The sequence below is a fragment of the Selaginella moellendorffii genome, unplaced genomic scaffold, assembly GCF_000143415.4.
Source record: "Selaginella moellendorffii unplaced genomic scaffold, v1.0 SELMOscaffold_54, whole genome shotgun sequence".
Taxonomy (NCBI): domain Eukaryota; kingdom Viridiplantae; phylum Streptophyta; class Lycopodiopsida; order Selaginellales; family Selaginellaceae; genus Selaginella; species Selaginella moellendorffii.
The window spans coordinates 299,526-322,379 of record NW_003314315.1 but is presented as its reverse complement, the minus strand read 5'-3'; the positions used below and the strand labels follow the sequence as shown (position 1 = coordinate 322,379).

The 22,854-nt window shown below is 48.7% G+C and overlaps 4 protein-coding genes and 1 pseudogene across 4 annotated transcripts; 4 read left to right on the top strand and 1 right to left on the bottom strand.

Annotated features, from left to right (window-relative positions):
* Window positions 1-631: 631 nt before the first annotated feature.
* Window positions 632-2,420, top strand: LOC9661490 (metal tolerance protein C2). The gene is made up of 10 exons (XM_024687764.1): window positions 632-1,028; window positions 1,094-1,202; window positions 1,269-1,308; window positions 1,381-1,457; window positions 1,517-1,605; window positions 1,663-1,732; window positions 1,798-1,836; window positions 1,895-2,045; window positions 2,105-2,194; window positions 2,253-2,420. The coding sequence occupies exons 1-10, from the start codon at window positions 638-640 to the stop codon at window positions 2,364-2,366; spliced, it is 1,170 nt and encodes a 389-aa protein (XP_024543532.1). The 5' UTR covers window positions 632-637; the 3' UTR covers window positions 2,367-2,420.
* A 43-nt stretch (window positions 2,421-2,463) lies between these two features.
* LOC112350770 (pentatricopeptide repeat-containing protein At1g19720-like) lies at window positions 2,464-4,431 on the top strand. Its single transcript, XM_024687567.1, has one exon. The coding sequence runs from the start codon at window positions 2,464-2,466 to the stop codon at window positions 4,429-4,431; it is 1,968 nt and encodes a 655-aa protein (XP_024543335.1).
* Window positions 4,432-4,607: 176 nt separating this feature from the next.
* LOC112350769 lies at window positions 4,608-9,495 on the top strand (annotated as a pseudogene).
* A 4,200-nt stretch (window positions 9,496-13,695) lies between these two features.
* On the top strand, window positions 13,696-15,589 carry LOC9661052 (cytochrome P450 98A3). The gene is made up of 3 exons (XM_002982586.2): window positions 13,696-14,183; window positions 14,256-14,768; window positions 14,849-15,589. The coding sequence occupies exons 1-3, from the start codon at window positions 13,749-13,751 to the stop codon at window positions 15,473-15,475; spliced, it is 1,575 nt and encodes a 524-aa protein (XP_002982632.1). The 5' UTR covers window positions 13,696-13,748; the 3' UTR covers window positions 15,476-15,589.
* Window positions 14,806-22,844, bottom strand: LOC112350768 (cilia- and flagella-associated protein 44-like). The gene is made up of 38 exons (XM_024687565.1): window positions 22,749-22,844; window positions 22,573-22,683; window positions 22,387-22,512; window positions 22,267-22,338; window positions 22,112-22,207; window positions 21,948-22,049; window positions 21,818-21,889; window positions 21,579-21,767; window positions 21,398-21,526; window positions 21,192-21,332; window positions 20,937-21,137; window positions 20,783-20,892; window positions 20,624-20,730; window positions 20,445-20,569; window positions 20,024-20,389; window positions 19,877-19,968; window positions 19,638-19,824; window positions 19,594-19,605; window positions 19,448-19,535; window positions 19,142-19,385; window positions 18,971-19,091; window positions 18,838-18,921; window positions 18,709-18,780; window positions 18,515-18,652; window positions 18,174-18,451; window positions 18,040-18,118; window positions 17,940-17,990; window positions 17,649-17,879; window positions 17,420-17,596; window positions 17,266-17,355; window positions 17,127-17,204; window positions 16,897-17,076; window positions 16,732-16,849; window positions 16,527-16,678; window positions 16,228-16,476; window positions 16,016-16,163; window positions 15,734-15,952; window positions 14,806-15,667 (listed from the first exon to the last, which is right to left on the bottom strand). Exons 1-38 carry the CDS (start codon window positions 22,842-22,844, stop codon window positions 15,555-15,557), a joined length of 5,244 nt encoding a protein of 1,747 aa, XP_024543333.1. The 3' UTR covers window positions 14,806-15,554.
* Between the last annotated feature and the right edge of the window lie 10 nt (window positions 22,845-22,854).

The window sequence follows — 22,854 nt, the reverse complement described above, 5'->3', positions numbered from 1 at the left end:
GACAACGGGTCGGGAATCCCCCCAGGTTTAGTCCCAGACGAGCTATGACGAAGCGGCTCCCGTACTCCTCACTAGAGCTCTTCAAGGTATTGGTAAGCATAGAAACAAGAGAAATGGTTTTATGTTTGTTTTCTCTTCCACGGCGTGTGTCGGATGCTTTCCATCTAGCTTATGGCTATGGGATGCTCGCTTTCTCCTTGTTTTCGGTGGTGATTGCGAAGAGAAAAGCTGACGACGATTATACTTACGTTTCAGTGCTTTCTTGTTTGAAATTTTAGTGTTGTGTCTAGCTTACAAACACTGTTCTAAGATGTTTCTCGTATGTTTTGCCGGGATAGATTGGATACAGGAATTTGAAAAGCGAAAAACACAGTGAAAAGAAATATCGAAAGCATAATTTGGATACTTTCTCATTAGAGTGGATAAAACTGTCGCCGCTGTTTAACATGAGAAAACTCACGAGTTTTCTCATCGGCTGGAATCGGCTGGAATCCAAAGAACGAAACCGAGCCGATCGCAGGCTCATGGTCTCAGGTATGAAGAGAAAAAGATCGTTTCCCATGAAAAAACAAACCGGACCACCAGCAGCAAATCCTAATGCGAGCTAAATCAATATTTTTCGTGCCCTAAAACTAGCATGGAGGAGCCGGACGCTGTGCGCTTCGATCCAGTTCCTCTCAGCCCACAGCCGCCGGGCAACAAGCGCCATCCTCCTGCTGCTGCCGCGCCTTTGGATCATCTACCATCGCCAGCGTCCGGCCGGGAGAGCTGGAAGAATCCCCCCTCGCTCTCCAGGTTTAGTCCCGCCCTCTCTAGAAATGTGTCGTCATGGAAGAGCGATCTCCAGGGGACCACCAGGAGCAGCAGCAAGTGGAAGAATGTGAGGGGCGCTGTCAAGGCTCTCACGCTCATGCAGAAGATCACCAGCTATGGCAATCGGCAGACCAAGCGGCTGCTCCTTCTCATCCTCCTCAATGTCGCCTACTCCTCGCTGGAGCTCTTCATTGGATTGCTCACTGGTCGCATTGGTAAGCATAGAAAAGAGAGAAAAGAAGTTTGAGATGATGAATCTTTCTTTGTTTTCCTCTTTCAGGTCTTGTGTCGGATGCTTTCCATCTCACTTTCGGCTGTGGGATGCTCACTTTCTCCTTGTTTGCGATGGTCATGGCCAAGCGGAAAGCTGACGACGATTATACTTACGGGTCAGTGCTTCGCGGCTTTTTCTTTTCTCTTGTTTGGGATTTTAGTGTTCTTCCTTCTCGACGCAGGCATAAGAGATTGGAAGTTCTAGCGGCCTTTACAAACACTGTAGAAAAGCATTCCAGTTTATCTTTGTTTTTCTCTCCACGGCTCATCTCTTGTTTCGCGTATGTTTTGCAGCTTTTTTTGCTTTTTCTCGCGTTCTCTCTTGCCGTGGAAGCGTTGCATGCTTTCGTTCAAGACGAGTCCGAGCACAAGTAAGGCTTTGTTCTCTCGTTTGTCCGTCCTATCAAGGTCCACGTTTTTCTTTTCTCAGGCACTACTTGATCGTGTCAGCCGTAGCAAATCTGTGCGTGAATGCCATGGGAGTATGGTTCTTCCGAAACTACGCGCGGATAAGTTTTGGTAACGTACCTCTCTATCGAGTGAGCGCTTCGGTTTTACACTTTTGCGCATGATCAGTTTACAGGAAAGCGGAAGACATGAACAATCACTCCATCTGTCTCCACGTACTCTCTGATTCTATTCGGAGGTAAGAAAGCATAAATCGCTCGTAACTCGAAAGTTGTCTAAGCTTTGTCTTTCTTATGTTTGAAGCGCTGGTGTGATCCTTGCATCCTGGCTCTTGGCTCTTGGGTAAGTGGAATCTATAAGAAAACGGTTGTACATAGTCTTCTGTTTTTCTCTTTTCCAGGGTGAAAAACGCAGAAACTCTTTGCTTGGGCATTGTCTCGGTAGCGGTGTTTTTCCTGGCTCTACCTCTGTTCAACGCTTCTGGAGGATTACTCTTGCAAATGTCTCCTCCAGGGATATCTCCATCGGCTTTTAGCAAATGCCTGAGACAAGTACGTGATAGTATAGTCACTCGTCCAGCTACTAAGCTTAAGCTTAACTTTTTTCCCAGGTGGGATCACTTGAAGGCGTGCTAGAGTGTTATCGTGCTCGTTTCTGGGAACTCGTCCCTGGCTTTGTCGTGGGGACGCTTCTTCTCGAGGCAAGAATTTCTAAAAATCCTTTTTTCTAGCTTTGAATGTCTCAAGTCGAATCCACAGGTGAAAGAAGGCAGCGACGAGCAAGCCATTCTAAAACACGCCCACAGCGTCTACAATGACATTGGCGTGAGGGACTTGACAGTGGAATTACAGACGAGAGCGCTATCAACGTAGAAAAGAACGGCAAAAGCCATTCGTAGGCAAAAAGAAAGACACTTGAGCTAGAGATTTCTCCTGCAATGAGGCAAGTTTGCCTCTCCATCTCAATTCCATGCGGGAAGAGCTCCGCAAGATACTCTCTTTGGTAAGCTCGGCAAAGCTGTGTGGCGCTCTCAAAGACCACCGCAAGGCAGCGGCGATTCACCAAGAGATTCTCTCCACTCCAGAGCTCAGACACAACACATTCCTCTCCAACGCACTGGTTGAAATGTACGGCAAGCTCGGAAGACTTTACGACGCCAGGAACGTCTTCGATTCCATCCCCTGCCCCAATCTACACTCGTGGAATATTGCGGTCGCGGCATATGCCCAGAATGGGCATATGTCGGAATCCTGTAGACTCTTTGAGAATATGCCCCACCGAGACGTTGTAGCGTGGACGAGCGTCATCGCTGGCTTTGTATCTCTTGGGAATCTTGGGGATGCCATGGAAGTTTTTGAGAAGATGCCATACAGGGACCTGCGTGCCTGGAACACCGTCCTCCACGCATATTCCCTGGCAGGGAATCTGGAATGTGCTCTAAATGTGCTGGAGTCGATGCCACAGCGAGATGCCAACACGTGGACGAGGACCATTGGGGCGTACTGCCAAGCTGGAAGTATTCGGGAATCTCTGGTGCTGTTGGACAAGATGCCCCAGAGGTGCCTAGTAACGTGGAACTTGATGCTCCAGGCATATGCCCAGAGCGGGGATCTTTGCGAGGCGAGGAGCTTGTTCTTGGCGATGCCTGAAAGAGATGGTTTCTCTTGGAACGCGCTGTTGCTACTGGCGGCGAGAGAGTGCGATGGCGACGAGGCGCGAGCGATCTTCGTGGCGATGCCAATGTGGGATCGAGTGTCCTGGAACACGATGATCTCGGGTAGCAGCCAGGATGATCGATCGAAACAGACCTTCGACGCTGCTCCTCAGCGAGATGCCGTGTCCTGGACCGCGCTGGTGAGTTCCTGCTCGCGCTGGGATCTGCCGCTGGCGCGAGAGGTTGTGGAGAGGATGCCGCACCACGATCTCGTCGTGCTCACCGCGATGATCCAGGCCTATGCCGAGAGCGGCGATGTGAAGAACACCCAGCAAATCTTCTTTCGCCAGATGCCACACAGGAATGCGGTGTCCTGGAACGCGATGATTGCCGCCTACTCGAGATGCGATGCCAATGCCGCCCACGAGATCTTTGCAGCGATGCCTCAGAGGAGCCTAGTTTCCGAGAATCTGATGTTGAGAGCCTTCGCGCGAGCTGGATCGGTCGAGGACGTCAAGCTCCAGTTTGATGCGATGAGTCACAGAGATCTGGCATCTTGGAGCTGGCTGCTCTCGGCGTATGCCCAGCGGGGACAGTCGATCGACGAGGCCAGAGCCGTGATCCAGAGAATTCCTGGGAGAGACCTATTGTCGTGGAACTTGATGATCGTCGCGTGCGGGCAGAACGGCCTGATAGAGGAAGCGATCGTGAGCTTCACACAGATTCCAGAGCGAAATATTCTCACCTGGAATGCGATGGCGAGCGCTTACGCACACAATGGCCTGCTCGACAGCGCCAGGAACATCATCGATTCGGCGCAGGAGCTGGACTCCGTGTCATGGAACGTCTTGATCACCGCGATCGCGCAGAGCGGGGACTGCGAGCGAAATATCGAAATATTTCGCGAGATGCTGCTGCGCGGCAGTGATCCCGACGCTGTGACGATCCTCGCGATGCTCACCGGATGTGGCCATGCCGGGAAAATCCAAGACGCGATCGATCTCTTCAGGTCCATGGCCACGGATTTCCACCTGGAGCGGCTGCCAGAGCATCTCCACTGCCTGATCGATGCCCTGGGCCGGGTGAAGCGGCTCGACGAAGCGGAGGAGCTCGCTCGGATTGCAAGAAAAGAAGACGCCGTCGCATGGAGGACGCTGCTCGCTGCCTGTGAGATCCACGGCGAAGAGAATCGAGGGACGCGAGCGGCGTGCCGCGTTCTTGATCTAGAGCCGGAGAATGGATCACCTTACATTCTCCTCTCCAACGCATTGAAGCTGCCCTAAAATATCTTCCCGCCAAGCCTTTAAAATTAAAAAAATACCATTCCACACCTAATTACAAAAGAAATGCCACTGTGAGAACTCTTCTGACTATGGCGATGGATTCGTGAAGGTGAGGAAGCTGTGCATCTTCACGCCCAAGAGACTCGGAGTCCCTGCGATGGATCCGCGAGGTCGCTATGGTAAAGTTGATCTGGCGCCAGGTTGTAGCTAAAGCGCTTATTGAGGAGTTTGGTAGGCTATGCAAGAACTGGAGATCGCTTCCTTGGTCAACAGTCCATGCTGACTAGTTGGCAGAATAGTCACAATTAGCGCACAATGTTGATTAGTCAATAGACACCATAAGAACATGGATCCGTCCTTTAGAAGCATTCTTCTTCCAAATGATCTGGCTGAACAAGCTTTGGCCAATCTCAAGCAGTGCATTCAAGGTAGCAATGACCAAAGAGTGCTGTGATTCAAATGGTGTTCGAGATTGTGTTCGCCATTCCCCCAGGTAGCGAGGAACTGGATAGCTAGTGGCTTTTGAAAACCATTGAGCCAATGCGTGAGCTAGATGAAGAAATATTCGACGGACACCAGTTGCTGGGATCAATGGTCATCCAAGCTTTTTACTTTGAGAGGATTCCATTCATGGATAATAATTTTGTGCTTATCATGGATGAAGATGCTTTATGCATCTTTGGTTCGGGTTCCTTATCCAAACCATGGAAACCGATCACGATGGATGGTTGCTCTGTAGACTTGATCAAGCTCAACATATTGAGACACTGGTGATGGCTACTGTGAGCAGTGACAGTAGCGATTCAAGGTCGCCATAGCTAACACAATGAAGTGACAAACTTCTTTCTTTTTATTTGGATTGCTAGTAATATTTTCGAGTTTTGAAAGTATGTTACTTAGTTCAGTTTTCTTATCTGATGGAAAGTCCTCTACAGCTGTGTCATAGCTTTTCTTATATCCAGTTTCACCTTAGATTTGAACTTCTTTCATTTTACAGCATAATTGAAACTCACTCATACTTACAAGAACTTATAAAGTCTGGTGTAAAAGTCTCTCGCTAAAAAAAATTCTATACCTTGAAGAGAACTTGTGGGAGTTCAAACTGCATTCTCTGCCGCTTGGCCTCGGGTGTTGCTGCTGGCGAGGCTGTCCGTGAAGCCTGGAGGCGAGTAAACATTCTGAGATTGGCTGAAGTAAGTAGTTGAAGCTGGAGCTTCATTCAGCAGCAGCGGACAAAGAGCTTCAACAAGACTAGCATTAGGCAGAGAACATCCAAGAAGGATTGGAGAATCTCATGTCCCTGTAGCCCCATGAACAGGAGCTGGATCCGTAGCCTTAGCACGAGCTTCTGCAGCTTTAACTGCTCTGTAGGCTGGAACATAAACACAAGGAAATCAAGTTCGGTCAAGAGTCTGGTACACAACTAGTACTTGGCACCGGTGGGGGTTTATATCCCCAACTGTCTTTGGTCATTTGGAGGGCCTACCATGCTATCGGTTAGAACCTGAAAAGAGAATACAAAGATGATCTTACATATGTGAGAGGCTGCAACACTCTATCAAGATTTGATGCTCCTGGAATAGAAAGAAAGACTGAAGTATTATAAAATGAACAAGGTAGAATAAGCTGGATTATCATGAAAACTGAAGCTTTTTAATATCCTTTAAAAGTAATATCTCATTTCCCATAGTTATGCAATTTAATGCATTATTGGTGGCAACTTGGACAACATTGTCCACACCAACCTTCATAATAAACCTTGACCAGTGCACCAACTATCAATCACAATTGCCTGCCCTAAAGTTTTGCCATTTAAAACGGGTTTTTCTTAAACCCTAAATCAAACATGGAGTGGTCCGGGACCAAGGCGAGAGAGGCGTTTGTCGACTTCTTTGCGCGTCGCGATCACAAGTTCGTTCGATCCAGCCCCGTCCTACCTCCACCGGACGATGCGTCGCTCCTCTTCACGAACTCGGGTGAGATTCGAAGGCTGGATCGCTCACGCTCTCGTTTGTTTGCTATCCAGGTGTTGTCCAATTCAAGCGACTGTTGCTGGGAAATGGGGGCTCCATGAGCGCGCTCCGGCGTGCGTGTAACAGCCAGAAGTGCATTCGCGCTGGAGGCAAGCACAACGATCTGGACGACGTTGGAAAGGATAGCTACCACCACACCTTCTTTGAGATGCTAGGAAGCTGGTCCTTTGGTGACTATTTCAAAGAGGAGGTGATCAACTGGGCCTGGGAACTTCTCACGCAGGTAGAAACTCCTCCGATCCTAGTTTCATGAGCTTTGCATTTTCTTTTCCCTCCTTTCTGGTTTCATAAACTCTCCATACTGTTTGTCAAGGTTTACAAGCTGCCTCAAGATCGCCTCTATGTCACATACTTCGGCGGTGATGAAAAACTACGCCTCCCTTCGGATCTCCAGGCCAGAGATATGTGGCTCAAGTTTTTACCGCATGACCGTGTTCTTCCCTTTGGTTGCAAGGTAAGCTTTAGGCACTCTCTCAAGCGTTTTCCTTTTTCTTTTTTATACTTTGCTCCTCTGTAGGATAATTTTTGGGAGATGGGTGACGTTGGGCCTTGCGGTCCCTGCAGTGAAATTCACTTCGATAGGATCGGAGGTCGCAATGCAGCTTCTCTCGTAAATAGTGACGATCCTATGTGCATTGAGATCTGGAACTTGGTGTTCATACAGGTGTGACTATGGTTTCTCTTACAACAGTGAAGCTAACTATCTTCATCTCCAATGCAGTTCAACAGAGAAACCGATGGCAAGCTCACGCCCCTTCCAACGCAAAGTATCGACACGGGAATGGGCCTTGAACGTCTCGTGTCCGTGCTTCAAAACAAATCAAGCAACTACGACACTGATTTGTTTCTTCCGCTGTTTGAAGCAATCCAAAAGGTATGTTGTGCCTCGTAAAAGCTTTTTCTTTGACGAATGACAATGCAGGCCACAGGTGCACGGCCATACTCCGGTAAAATGGGAAAGGAGGATACTGATCTCATTGACACTGCTTACCGAGTAATAGCTGATCACATACGAACACTTACGTTTGCTATTGCTGATGGCTGTCAACCAGGTCTTTTTAAAGTTTTCACTTTTTTTTTTCTTTTTTCTAAGCGAGTTTAGTGGCTTGAACAGGTAATGAAGGGCCTGGTCATGTGTTGAGGCGTATTCTCAGACGGGCAATTCGATATGGCATTGACATCATGAAAGGTGGAGATGGTTTCTTCAGCGGGTATTTCACTTGAAAACTCTGTGAGGTGTTTTGAACTATTTCGTTTCAGCTTGGTCGATGTTGTTGTAGAAACTATGGGTGATGCATATCCAGAGCTGAGAACGGCGAATGATCGTGTCAAGAGAGTTCTTGCAGAGGAAGAAGCTTGTTTCTCGAGAACGTTAGCAAAGGTAATGCCGACAGTGTGGATGTAACGTGTTTATCTTTTTGTCTTCTTCGTTTGTATGTGGCAGGGTGTTGAACGATTTCATAGAGCAGCTGCTGATGTAAACAATAGCATGTTTAGTGGACAGGAAGCATTTTTGCTCTGGGACACTTAGGATCTTACACAGGTTTTTCGAAATCGTCTTGTTCGAGTAATTACTTATTGGGTTTACGTGCCTGCAGCTCATGGCTCAAGAGCAATATGGATTCCATGTGGACGTGCATGGCTTTCATCACGAAATGGAAAATGCAAAGCAAAAAGCTCGCACTGCTCGCTCCAAGGCAAGTAATATTGACATGATTTACTGAAGTTGTAACTATTATAATGGATCAGGCCCGTGGAAATGTCTTTGCACTGGAATCTAGGGAGATAGCCCAGCTTCAAAAGTGCGGGATAAGTCCAACCAATGACCGGGGTAAATACCAAGGTTATGACGATCATCAAACCACAGTGGCAGCGATTGTTACTGGCGATGGCTTGACACAAACCCTTGAAGCAAACCACGATGGGAAAGTCGTCGGTTTGATACTTAAGTCCACTACCTTCTATGCAGAGCAAGGAGGCCAGGTGATATATAAATTTTCTTTCAATATTTAAATTCCATTGTTGCATTGCAGATATACGATATCGGGGCAATAGAATCTAGTGTTTTCTCGTTCCAAGTGCTCAATGTACAATCATATGGTGGATATGTTGTGCATTATGGAGTCCCTCGAGGGGCTTTGTCTGTTGGAGACATCGTCTTTGCAAAGGTTTTTTTTCTCTCTCTCTCTCTTTTTGCCTTTTTCTAATAAATTTTTTGCAGGTAGACTACTCTATTCGATCGATGATAGCACCAAATCATACAAGCACTCATCTTTTGAGCAGTGCATTAAGAGTACGTATCACAACCAATGTTCTTGATTTTGATGCAGATGTGTTGCTAATCAGGCTGTGCTCGGAGATCATGTCGAGCAGAAAGGCTCCTTGGTGTCCCATGACAAGCTGAGGTTCGACTTTAGCCATGGTACTGATGCATTTAAATATGTTTTACGTGCTTTCTGTGTATATTCATGGTCTGACTGTTTCCCTTACAGGGCAAAGGATTGAAATCCAAGAGCTTAAAAAGATAGAAGACATGGTGTCAGACCTCGTGCGTGACGGCTGCGAGGTGTTTTCGAGCGAAATAAGCCTTGAGAAGGCAAAAAAGATACAGGGACTCCGGACTGTTGCTGGCGAGGTATATATGAATCCTCAAAGTCATCTCTATATAAGAAACTTGTGTCGCCAGATCTATCCTGATCCCGTTCGGGTTGTGGCCATCGGCGAGCCAGTCTCCACGCTACTTAATGATCCATCTTGCGTGACCCATTCAGTGGAGCTGTGCGGAGGTAAGTTGATATCGTTTAGCAACGAAAAAGCTCGCTGAATTCGACTATCAGGAACGCACCTCTCGAACACTAGACAGGCCGAGGCATTTGCTATTGTCTCGGAAGAGGGAGTCGCCAAGGGTACGAGGCGATTGGTTGCGGTGACTGGGAACCTCGCAAAGGAGGCTATCCAGCGTGCGGAAGAACTCTCTGCGCGTGTGTCCAACGCCTACTCAAGTTGGAATTTGCGTTGTGACTCATATTAAAGTCTTTGGATTGTAAACAAACAGGAACTCGCTGCACTTAAAAACTTCTCGCAAATTCCACTAGTTCGGAAGGTCTATCTGCAGCAGCAACTTAGCGAGCTCCAGGTACTAGAGTTTTCGTGCTTCGAGTTTTGATATCTCATCGGCATGTTTCTTTCACATGTAAGCAACGTGTCAAGCTGCAAAAGAAGGTGTCTCTGGACTCGAATCTGCAGAGAACAATGGAGACAACAGTTTGCCGTGTGGATCAGGCAGTTTTGCGGGGCCTCAAATGGTCCGTTCTAAGAGTCGACGTTGGCCTCGACACGACTGCTCTCCGGGAAGGTGTTGCAGCAGGCACCGAGAGAGTAAGGCTGTGTTTTCGATCGATCACCAATCATGACTTCTTGCCGCGATGTGTTAATTTTCAGAGCGTTGCGACGATGATCTTCAGTGTCGATTCAGTGGTGAGAAAGGTGCTGGTCTGCGCTGGAGTCCCAAGTTTCGTGGGGGGGAATGGAGTCGGCGCTGTCGAGTGGCTGAGAAAGGCTTTGGAGCCATTGAATGGGAACGGTGGTGGCAAGCCCATGTTTGCTCAGGGACAAGTAAGCTCCTTCCTTGTATTAGTTTCTCGTCTCGTTTACATGTTCATATTGTTTCAGGGCAGTAACGTTGATGGAATCAGCAAAGCGATGCTCATAGCCGAGGAGCACGCTGCTAACATTTTTTCATCCTAAAAATGCGATAACTGTTAGAGCTGAACGAAACAAGACCAAAAAGAAAAACTCATACCATCCCATTAGCGGTAGTGTTCTAAAGATGGGAGAGTTGTCAAGAGCTGTATGAAACAAATGGGAGAATTGTCAAGAGCTGTATGAAACAACTGTAAAACAGATGAAATCATACCGTTATGCGAGAACTAAGTCAAGGATGGCTGCAGCCACAGCCTCGTCCTCGACAGCTACGACCGGGAATCCTAGAGAGAAGGCTCTCAGAACATCAAACTTGTTGATCGGCTCACAGGCGCGGCGTTGACGCTTGACGATGAAAGAGAGCTGGCCGAGTTGGCCGGGAGTGCATTCCCGGTGGAGCTCCCAGGCATCATCGAAGGAGATGGCAGCCTTTTCCTGGCCGAGGTTGACGCGGTAGCACACCCAGAAGATGGTGCGAATCCATGCCTTGGCGAGCTTATCTCCCTCCTTTCTCGCCAACTTCTTGGCGTCGTTGGCCATGGCCGCAAGACTGCTGCGTTCTCCAGACTCGTAGTGTTGGCAGGCTTGTGTGAACTTAGCCTTGAGCTTGGTGATGGCGGGGCGCTGGAGCTCTAGCAAGCAGCGGCGGCAGCTACACTGGAAGCCGAGCACATTGTGGCGATTGAAGTATGGCTGGCACGGATCAACGTACGAGAAGACGATCTCCTCCCCACGCCGGATCCTGGTGCTGGCGACGAGGAACATTGCCTGGCCAACCAAGGCGATCGAGGCATTGTAGGAGCACGAATGGTTGACGAAGGCGAGCAGCGGCCAGAGGCCATAGAATGCCTGTGGACGAAGCATCCCGTTGCGCGCGCAGTAGAGATGTCCCCAGGTGATCTTGTCGACTACGATCTTCATAAGCCGCTGGAGTGCGATCGGCTTGGCGCTGCCAAGATCCACCACACCTGAGTTGGGCGTGAAGATAGCCATCGCTGGGATCGTGGTGCCCTCCATAGCCATGAGCTTCGTCATCAATTTGGGAGATTTTGCCGCCTCGTGGAGCGACGCCTTGAGCTGGTTCATGTCGAACGATCCATAGCTGCCGCGCGGATCGGCGGGAGAAAGAAAGAATCAGTCTTTGGCCGGATCGGGCGCAAAATCGATCGAAACTACATACCTGAAGACGATGGGGTTCTCGCAGAGGAGAATCTGGCCGGCCTCCACGTCCTCGGTGGCAATGAATCCGCGACCCTTGCCCGGCACGCTCACGATCGTCCCTGGACCAACGAAATTCCCAAGCTTGACATCGTCCTGGCATCCGCTGAGAATATAGGCCGATAGATCGAAGCGTCCGACTGTGCTCTGCCTGTCCCATTCTCGAGCGGCCGCCTGGAGTTCTTGGATCTGGTCCATCGATGGCGCCTCATCAAGAGTGGCCAGGGCGAGCCGGTACTCTCCAAGCTCAGCGAGCGTGCCTTTGAGAGGATCGCCTTTGCATTCGAGGGATCGTCCTTGAGAATTGTGTCGGCGATCGAAATCTTGCGCTCCATCGTCCCTCTCTCTCTCTACTTCTTGTTTGAAAATATTCTAGAACCCTAAGTGGACATTCAAGTAAAAGTATGGCTGTCGGAATATTGTTGGAATATTACTGCGTGCACGTAAACAAGGTAAATGTTTAAAATAAAAAATATATATCTAGAGATTTCTCCTCTCCATCGGCGATTCATGAGGAGATTTTCTCCACTCCAGAGCTCAGAGACAATACATTCCTCTCCAACGCGCTCGTTGAAATGTACGGTAAGCTCGGGAGACTGTAGGAACGTCTCCCTGCCCTACACTATCGAATATCACGGAATATCACTGTCGCGGCATATGCCCACAACGGGCATATGCCAGAATCCTGGAGAATATGCCCCGCCAAGATTGTATCTCTTGGGAATCTTGGGGATGCCATGGAAGTTTTTGAGAAGATGCCTTGCGCCTGGAACACCGTCCTCCACGCATATCCCCAGGCAGGGAATTTGGAATGTGCTCTAAATGCACAGCGAGATGCCAACACGTGGACAAGGATCATTTGGGGCGTACTGCCAAGCTGGACGTATTCCGGAATCTCTGGTGCTGTAAGAGCCTAGTAACGTGGAACTTGATGTTCCAGGCATATGCCCAGAGGGGGGATCTTTGCGAGGGGAGGAGCTTGTTCTTGGCCATGCCCAAGAGACATGGATTCTCTTGGAACGCGCTGTTGCTACTCGCGGCTAGAGATTGCGATGGCAACGAGGCGCGAGAGATCTTCGTGGCGATGCCAATGTGGGATCAAGTGTCCTGGAACACGATGATCTCGGTTAGCAGCCAGGATGATCGATCGAAACAGACCTTCGACGCTGCTCCTCAGCGAGATGCCGTGTCCTGGACCGCGCTGGTGAGTTCCTGCTCGCGCCTGCTGGCCCGAGAGGTTGTGGAGAGGATGCCGCAGCACGATCTCGTCGTGCTCACCGCGATGATCCAGGCCTATGCCCGAGAGCGGCGATGTGAAGAACACCCAGAAAATCTTCTTTCGCCAGATCCTGGAACGCAATGATTGCCGCCTACTCGAGATGCGATGCCCAGCCGCCCACGAGATCGTTGTCAGATGAGCCTGGTTTCTGAGATCTGATGTTGAGAGCCTTTGCTCGAGCTGGATCCGTCGAGGACGGCAAGCTCCAGTTTGATGCGATGAGACAGCGTCTTGGAGCTGGCTGCTCTCGGCGTTTGCTCACCGGGGACAGTCGATCGAAGAGGTCAGAGCCGTGATCCACAGAATTCCTGGGAGGGATCTCTTGTCGTGGAACTTGATGATCGTTGCGTGCGGGCAGAACGGCCTGATAGAGGAAGCGATCGTGAGCTTCACACAGATTCCAGAGCGAAATATTCTCACCTGGAATGCGATGGCGAGCACTTACGCGCACAATGGTCTGCTGGACAGTGCCAGGAACATCATCGATTCGGGGCAAGAGCTGGACTCCATGTCATGGAACGTCTTGATCACCGCGATCGCGCAGAGCGGGAACTGCGAGCGAGATATCGAAATATCTCGCGAGATGCTACTGCGCGGCAGTGATCCCGACGGCGTGACGATCCTCGCGATGCTCACCGGATGTGGCCATGCCGGGAAAATCCAAGACGCGATCGATCTCTTCCGCTCCATGGCCATGGATTTCCACCTGGAGCGGCTGCCAGAGCATCTCCACTGCCTGATTGATGCCCTGGGCCGGGTGAAGCTGCTCGACGAAGCGGCGGAGCTCGCCCAGATTGCAAGAAAAGGAGACGCCATCGCACGGAGGACGCCTGTGAGATCCACGGCGAAGAGAATCGAGGGACGCGAGCGGCGTGCCGCGTTCTTGATCTCCTCCTCCAACGCATTGAAGCTGCCCTAAAATATCTTTTCCCGCCAAAGTCAAGGCTTTAAATTTATAAAAAGACCTTTACCTTCCATTCCACACCTAACGCCACGCGCTATCCACGTGGGCCTTTTAAGACCGTTAGATCGAGTTTCTAGGGTTTATGCGCTCTTTGCTTTAGATTCACTGCAGAGCTCTGGCTATGGATCCCTCGGCGGAAGCGTATCACCACCACCATCACCACTACACGGAGTTCGTGCCGCCGGATCACGGCCATCGCTACTCGACTTGGACGATTCCCGTGGGTTTGTTCTTGGTCTACCTTACATTCAAGCTCCTCTCGAGGCCGCGGCTACCGCCGGGGCCAAAGCCATGGCCGATCATCGGGAGCCTCCATCGCGTGTCGCCGGTGAGATTTCGATGCTTCATGGACTGGGCGGAGAAGCACGGGCCGATCATGTCAGTGTGGATGGGGACGAATCTCAATGTGGTAATTTCCAATGCCGAGCTCGCCAAGGAGGTGCTCAAGGAGAAGGACAAGGAGCTCGCATCGCGGCCGCTCACGCGCGCTGCCGCTAGGTTCTCCAGGAACGGCCAGGATCTCATCTGGGCCGACTATGGCGACCACTATGTCAAGGTGAGAAGGGTTGTGAGAACTCTAGAATTTCTTTCTTCCTTCTTCGCTGACAATGGTGATGGATTCGTGAAGGTGAGGAAGCTGTGTACGCTGGAGCTCTTCACGCCCAAGAGACTCGAGTCCCTGCGATGGATCCGCGAGGAGGAAGTGGGCGCTATGGTGAAGTCCATCTTCCAGGACGTGAAGAACAATGGTGGCGCGGCGGTGACCGTGAAGAACTACGTCTCGGCGGTGGCGTTCAACAACATCACGAGGATCGTCTTCGGGAAGAGGTTCGTGGACGAGAATGGAGAGATGCTGCCGCAGGGCGTGGAGTTTAAGGCGATCATCTCGCAGGGGATGAAGCTCGGGGCGTCGCTCACCATGGCGGAGCACATCTCCTTCATCCGCTGGATGTTCCCACTCCAGGAGGAGGAATTCGCCAAGCACGGCGCCAGGAGAGACAGCCTCACCAAGGAGATCATGGAAGAGCACGCGCTGGAGAAGAAGAAGAGTGGAACGAGCCAGGAACACTTCGTGGACGCGCTGCTCAATCTCAAGGACCAGTATGGTCTCAGCGAGACCACCGTGATCGGCCTCCTTTGGGTGAGTTCCTTCTCCGAGAGATCTTTCTCGCTAGAACTTGGAGCTCGAAAGTTGACAGTCTGTTCTTCGTGGATTTCCAGGACATGATCACCGCGGGGATGGACACCACGGCCATATCAGCCGAGTGGGCGATGGCCGAGATCATCAAGCACCCGAAAGTCCAGGAGAAAGCTCACGAGGAGATGGACCGAGTGATCGGAAAGGAGCGGATCATCACCGAGGTGGACGTCCAGCAGCTGCCATACCTCCAGAGCATCGTTAAAGAGGCACTCCGGCTCCACCCAACGACGCCGCTCATGCTCCCACACAAGGCCACCACCCGCGTCAAGATCGGAGGCTACGACATCCCCAAGGGGACCATCGTTCACGTCAACGTTTACGCGATCGGGCGAGACCCCAAGGTGTGGAAGCGAGCGTCGGTGTTTCGCCCCGAGCGGTTCCTGGAAGAGGACGTTGATATCAAAGGCCACGACTACAGGCTCCTACCTTTCGGCGCTGGCCGGAGGATCTGTCCGGGAGCTCAGCTCGGCCTCAACATGGTCCAGCTCATGGTTGCTCGGCTTCTCCACCAATTCTCCTGGGCACCACCGCCGGGAGTGAAGCCCGAGAAGATCGACCTCACGGAGCGTCCGGGTGTTGTGACGTTCATGGCGAATCCTGTCCAAGCTGTCGCGACGCCGCGCCTTGCCGAGAAGCTTTACGAGTGAACTTCTGTCCGGGTGAGTCGTTGATATACGTGTGCTACTTATAAGCCTTTTTGTTGTTGTATAAGCCTTCGAAAGACAATCAAACAATCAAGCCGAGCTCGTTTGCTATGGGAAGATTGATTCGATGTTGTTGTGGACGTAGTTTAATTGGGCTTCGAGGCTGTCCATGACTTGAGCGTTCCGGACGACAATCTGTACAAGCCGAGAGTTTTCTTCCTGAGTATTTTTCTTTTTTCTTTTTCTTAGATTTGTGAGTACCTGGCGCAATCGCTCTTGCTCTGCTGCGTCCCGACGCTTTTCGATCAGCGGGTCTCGGAATGTGGCTCTCGCTTTGATTTTCATGCTCTGCGAGAGACAACCGTGAGAAAAACTTAGCAGCGAGAGGGAACAGTCTGTGACTTGCCGCTTCAATGGCATTTCGTTTCTCCTGAAGATCCGCTATTGTGTAGAGCGAGGCTGAGTTTTCTCGCATAGCACCTGTTTGTTCCAGGAAAAGAGAAGGAAAGAAATTCAAGCTAGATGGACAAAGCTAGAGCTTACGTGCAAGCTCGTCAGTGGCATCGTCCAAATTGCGGCTCAACTCGCCAAGCTCGGCACTGTACTCTGCTTCTTGCTGCTTGACTCTATCCTTAAGCTCTAAAGTGTCCCTCCTGACACGTATAAGCTCCACAACGGAGAGGTCAATCACCTGGAAATACCAATGAGCAAACACCAGCGAGGAAAAGAAAAAAAAATGGAAAAGCTTGGCAAACCTGTCCAAATCTGAGCATTTGCACGTCAATGACTCTTTGCTCCGTATCAGTAGTGTTTTCTTCCTCAGCTTTTCGTTCACGGACCAGTGCCGCGTACTCCTTTCGCAGGTCCTTTTGCAATCTCCTCAGTGCCGCCTTCTCGGCTACATGCCTCTCAATCGTCGCTCTCAGTTGCTTCAACGAGGCGTTTGTAAAGACGAGGCCACCGGACAGGTCTTTGGGAATCGCGGCATTTTCGATGTACTCGACCTGTGGCACGCCAGTAAGCTGGAAATCAACGATAAGGGGAGAATACTAACTTGATGCATGTAAAGTGTGACTGCGACGTCGATCTGATTCAAGGCAGTCTGCTTCTGTTTCTGAAACTCCCCTAGCTCGCGTTTGATTGTCTCGAGAGCAACGTCTATTCCTTTCTTCTTCTTCAACTTCGTCTCTTTCTCTCTTTGCATGCCTGTGGCGCACCGATGTTAGCAAAGCGAAACGTAAACACAAGAAAGATCTTACTGTCTAGAAGTTTCACGTTCTCCACGAGGGCTTCGTCGACGTCAAGACGTCTTTCACGTAGAGCAAGAACGCTTGCATACAGGGACTCCTCGCATCCGCTGGGACATACTTCGGGTGTCTGAAAAAGAACTCACTGCATTTTGTTCCATTGCATGCGCTACAAACCTCTTCTTCTTCAAAATCTTCATCGGAGCCTCCTTCTTCCAAATCCGATTCCTCTTCCGAATCCGATTCTTCACCAGGTTCTTTTGGTTTCGGTCGTTTGATCTTCTTTGTGTAGATTTTCTGAAGAGTGTCCCTGAACGGATTGTTTTCTCCCATCATTTGCTCAAACTCCACCAAGAGCTGCACATAGACCATAACCAAACTAGCAAAACAACAGTTTTACTGCGAACCTGTTGCTTCTTGTCTTGCAATCCAGCCACCTCTTGCTTTTTCAACTCCACAGCTTTTTCTTGGTCGCTTATTTTCGACTGTTCACAAAAAATTTAAAAATCTATTGCTGATCCTGGCATCATTGACAACAGATCTTACTAATAGGTCCTCCGCTTCAAGCAGCTTAGCAGTATGGCGATTTTGTAGAGCTTGCTCCTTGGGTTGAAGTGTTTGAAGAAGTCTAAGCTCCTGAAACATCAATGCTCGAGACAAACACTTGGAAAGAGAACAGAAGCGTGTACAGAGAACTTACTTGATAAAGGATGAGCATCTTCAGTTCAGCACCCTTGATTTTTACGTCGAGCGTAAACCTCCGATTCCTCAAGTCCTCCAAATCACTATCAAATGTAGAGATGAGCAAATCAATTCTCTCTTTATTCAGCGCCTTCTCATATTTCAGTTTCACAATAAATGCTTCCTGTTCAGCTTGCTGCAGCACAGAAAAACCAGCTCAAAAACCCAAAACACAGAACATTTTTTACCTCCAGGATCGAAGGAGCACGCAACGCTGATGTTGTTGATGCTATTTCACCCTCTCTTATCGTTTTCCTTGAAACTCTTTCTGACATTTTCCTAGACATTTTTCGTTGAGGGTCGGCTGCCTTCTTTTCTTCGGCTTTCTCAGCTCCCTTTTCAGCCTTCTCTGCCTTCCTTTCCACCTTTTTCACAGGGCCACCACCGAATCCTCCGAAGCCACCACCTTTATCTTTTTCCTACACACAAAACTTTGTTTTCTTGAACCATATAGCAGTGTGTGTAGACAAAAGGAATACCTCCACTTTCATCTCTGCTTTCCTCTTCCTCTCAATGTAGTCGTCCAGATCCTGTACAGGTAGAATGTTTGAGCCCGTTCATAAAAGGGATACAACAGACTTTCTTAGTAATGTTGTTCCGCTCTTCCGGCGCTTCATCTTTGAAAGTTAGAGGAGTGTATAAAGGTTCCTCTTTGATCCTGTAGCAGCAACAGCAACAGCATTGTAAGTTTCGATTCCGGCACAAGAAAATACCTGAGCAGATTATTGATCTCTGAAATCCTTGAATTTCGTTGTGTTATCTGGAATCTTATCTGCTTCTTTTTTTCTCTGAGAGAGAGAAACTCACTGTTGAAGCTCATCTTTCGGTCGTGTATGGCTTCGTATAAAAAGACCATTTCATTTCTCTTTTTCACGGCATTTGTTCTTTGTTCTACCGGCGGCACATATGTCAGGTCTGTCTTTAGCTTGAAATCTCCTTTTGTATTCTCTGCGTGCTTTATGGCCTCAAGGTCCTCCGGGTTGGCATAAGCCTATAAACAAAGACCAAGGAAACTTGCATGAGATCCTTGTAACTTTGATAGCATCAATCACACATCATCCGGCTTTGTCTTCAGGTAATCTTCATACTCATCCTCTTTTTTCTTAAGTTTGAGCCTTCTCAAATCCTGTTTTGTGATGATATCGTCGTCTTCACCTTCTTCTAGCTCGGAAACAACGCTTTCACCACCTTCCTACAAGACATACCAAAAGTATTAAAGCAAATAAATGCTGACGAGTGAATACACACCTTGCCATCCTCACCATCTTTTTCTTGGGTTTTGCTTTTGTCATCCGTGATAGCTTTTGCTTCTTCTATCATCTTAATCAGCAGAAGCAACAATTACAGAAACATACTTTTCTTGTTCCTGGTACCAACCTTCATTTCTGGGGAAAGCTTTTCCGTGCGAAAGCTACAGACATGGCCATCTGTTCGGAATGCATGCAAAACAATATGCTCAACCTGCACTAGAAATTCTGACTATTAGAATAAACGCAAGGACAACGCAGACCTCCAGAGGATCGAGCAGAAATGCCCGAAGCTTGGACAGTGCAATCTCGCTCCTTTCACTCTCCCATTGCAATTCTTCGCGAGCACTTCTTACTTTCTCCTTGATCTCGTTTTCGAGTATACTGTAAAAATAAGCCATGACTAAAATACTAAAATACTCGAAAGTTCTTACCCCCTCAAACTCGAGTCTATCTCAAAAGTCTCGAAAGGAATCATTTCGGTTGGCGTCTTTTCTTTGTTTACTTTGATAAGCTCTTCCAGTTCTCGCCGGATCCTATCCAATCTGTCAGTGACAAGCTTTTTCTTCTGCAATGCAGTCCTGAGCTTGTTTTCTTGTTCCGTTTTCTGTTTGTCATCCTCGATGCTATAGACCCCAGGGGGGACGTCTGATGCGTCTGGCAAAGTATCTTCAAGATCTGTCAAATGCAGCACAAACGTGAAAGTCAGCCTCTGGAATGTATCACCATTAACATAAAACCTTTAGTTTTTGTATCAGGATGCCTAGGGGCCCCTGTTTCCAAAGACATCTCATAAAGGAAAAAGCTGCCATCATGGGCGACACTGGCCTGCACAGTGACAGAATGTCAGGTTAGATACTCAATAGAATGCAACAACAACAAGTACCAAATACAAATTGTCATAGCTCATGACACAGTTACCAATGGAACCCGAGTAGCAATCGTGAACATTACCCTGTAAAGGAATGTCAAACGAGAAACTTGTATGTTACGCATTGATACCTCCCAGTACTTTTGCTGCTGTACTAAACCCAATTGTCCAGCGTGAGGAGTAGTATTGATGCGAACGACTCCATCAGCTGTTCCTGAGACAACATACTCCATCGAATGCGTGTACCTACAGTTAAACAATGGTTGAAGCGTAATTGAGCTAGAAAGGAGTAACGTACTCGAGCGTAGTTAGCGTTCCTTGACTCCACGGCGCATATCCTAGAGCGTCTTTAGAGTCGGCATGAGATTCATACAGCAATCCCGTCTTCCCCTGGAAAGGAAAAATTCCAAATGTAAGAATATGACGAGTTGACAAGTGTGCTCACCTCTAGCGATACGTAGAATGTGTTCATGCTACTTTTTGTGTACAACAATGCTCTTGCTTGGAATGAAGAGGAAAACTCATCGGGTAGGACTTCTTCAACTGCTGGCGGCGGGGGAGCCTTCTTTTTCTTTTTCTTTTTATTCTTTCCTTCCTCTGCTTCCCGTCCTCCACCTTCAGCCCCCTCGCCTTCGGCTACTTCAGGTCCTTCAGGTCCTTCTTCACCCTCTCCTTCACCTTCACCTCCCTCTCCTGCCTCTCCTTCCTTTCCCTCAACAGCTTGACCTTCGCCAGAGGCTCTTTCTGCTGGAGGAGTGCCCTCGGTCGCTGCAGCACCCTCAGGATTTTCACCTCCTTCGCCTTCACTTGTCTAGTCAACGCTGAAAGCAGGAATAAGAAGAATAACATGGCATTGCAATCAATACCTTGGCCGGCTTTGGTTGTTGTGGAGGTGGCGGCGGTTTCGGTTTTTTAATCTTTGGGAGAAGAAACGAAATAGCTCTCGACGGCAATGCCAGCTCATACGTAACTTTGGTATCTGGATGTAATGCTGCATCACAAGATACGATCAGATCGATCACTTAAAGAAAGTACGTCGACGTACGTGGTCGAGCAACCTCAAGAATCTCGCAGTTCTTACACGCCAATAGCACGTAGTCCCCATTAGGAGACCAATCCAAGCACCCTACCCCCGCTGCAAATTTACAAAATCTACAGGCCAACATAGTAAATTGATAGCTTTCCCAAACATATGCAGACGTACCCAATTGGCCTGTAATTTTCGAGGCAATGGAAGAAAAAAATTGTTGCATCTGTTGATACAGTTGCCAGAAGCTCGCCATCCGGACTGAGTTTGAGTCCTGTGACTTCCATCTGCAGGAAAATCCATTTCATGATATGATATTATCCATGCTTACGTTATGAGGTTTCATTGCATGCAGAAGCCTCCATCTGGTACTGCACTGTTGCAGCATACGCACCACTCCATCCTTAAATCCTACAGCAATGGTTTTGCATTTAGGATCGACTGTCCGTGGCATCCAGATCATTGTGGTACACGGTGCTGAAAACCGTCGCTTGTATATTTGTTTCTGCTGCTTGAAGTTATAAAGTCTCACCTGCAAGTTAGGAGCGCCTTTGAGTACCAACAAAGTGTACCCCTTTTCGCTTACCGTGCCATCTGTGCCTGCCGTTGCAATGTAATAACTGTTTGGCGAGCTCGCTATCGAAACTATTGCCCCTGCATGGAACTCCAGAATCTGCTCTAGCTCAAACGATGGCACATGCACCCTCCATAATGCACCACCTTCATCCTGTCCATTCCGTAGAATTCATGCCAGCTTTGTCGTCGCGGCGAGTAAAAAACGGAAATACCGACCTGAATCATCCAATGGTCTTGTTCGAACAAGATCCCTTTTATTTTACACTCCGGATCAACGAAAAGCTCTCGAAGGGGATTCACCTCGCAAATGAGTTTCTCATCTCCATCATCAGCTGCGTCCAACCACTTCAGAGAAACCAGTCGCATGAGACAACAGCTTTACAAGAATTTTACATACCGTTCCAAAGTCCCAGAACCTTATGTATCCATCAGATCCGCACGTAATCAACTCATTAACCCCCGTTTCGTGAATTGTGATCTCCACCATTCCATCATGGCAGCTTAGCCCTCCTTTTCTTTTTAATTGGCATTTGACGAGTTCGCCTTCCCATACGATAATACCGCCTCCCTCTGTTCCGGAGAGGACCTGAGTAAGAGAATTATCTAGCACACGAGGATACAAATGCTAAGCCACACCTTTCCATTGGAAAGTTCTACATAACCGGCAATATCACTTAGTGGTACTTGTCCAAACTTTCCTATAAAACCCTGCGCAAAATCGAGCACGAATTAGACGATATGTAGAGGCTTTATCCTCATATCTTACCTCTAGCTTCATTCCGGTAAAAGTGGAAGCCATATTCCAGAATCGAATGTGTCCAACGCCAGAGGTAAGCAACTGACCAGAGAAGTACTTCGAGAAAGACACCTGCATTAAGAAACACATAACAAAATAAGCAACGCTCAGTTAAAAAATTCCACCACGCTTACATTAAAAACCTCCTGCGAGAAGGCTTTCGCTCTCAAGATAATTGTCTCGTTGTGCCAATCCCATACAGTCAACCAGTAGTCGGGATAGCCTCCAACCTGCAGCAACATCGATTCTAAATTTCTGGAAAACTTCAGCTTGAAAAGAATAAACAAACTGTTGCAAGCTGATTTCCATCGTGCTTAAACGCGGCAGCGCTGAAGAGCCTCTCGGTACCATCTTTTAAAACCTGCCTTAAATTATATATTTCAAATCAGAAAGACACTGAACTCCATACCTTCGTGTACACTAAGCTCGGATAGTCATAAATATAAATATTCGGATTAATCCCCTTCTCGCACACTGCAAAGTACTTCTTCGTTGGATGGATCGCTACTGCTCCAATCCCGAGACCTCCAACACTCTAGAAAACATAAAACCAAGCATGACAAGGTGGAAGAAAGACCGGACCACAAAAACTCACGGGAAGATAAGTCGCAGTCATGGTTCTAACGTCGAGGAAGTGAATGGTGTTTCCACAAGTGTGCATTAGAATACTAGGCTCGATGTAGCAAATGTTGTTCCTCCGTGTTCCCTGCGAGACAAAAGGAAGAAAAATCAGCTGCGATCCCAAGAACAGCGGAATTTCTCGCGACGCACCTCGAATCCAAACGAGAAAACCAGTTTTCCAGCATCCTGTGGAAGGCGCTCGGCCTTCTGCTCCACCGGCGCCACAGGCGCTGCTGGACTCTCCATCGCCAAAAGC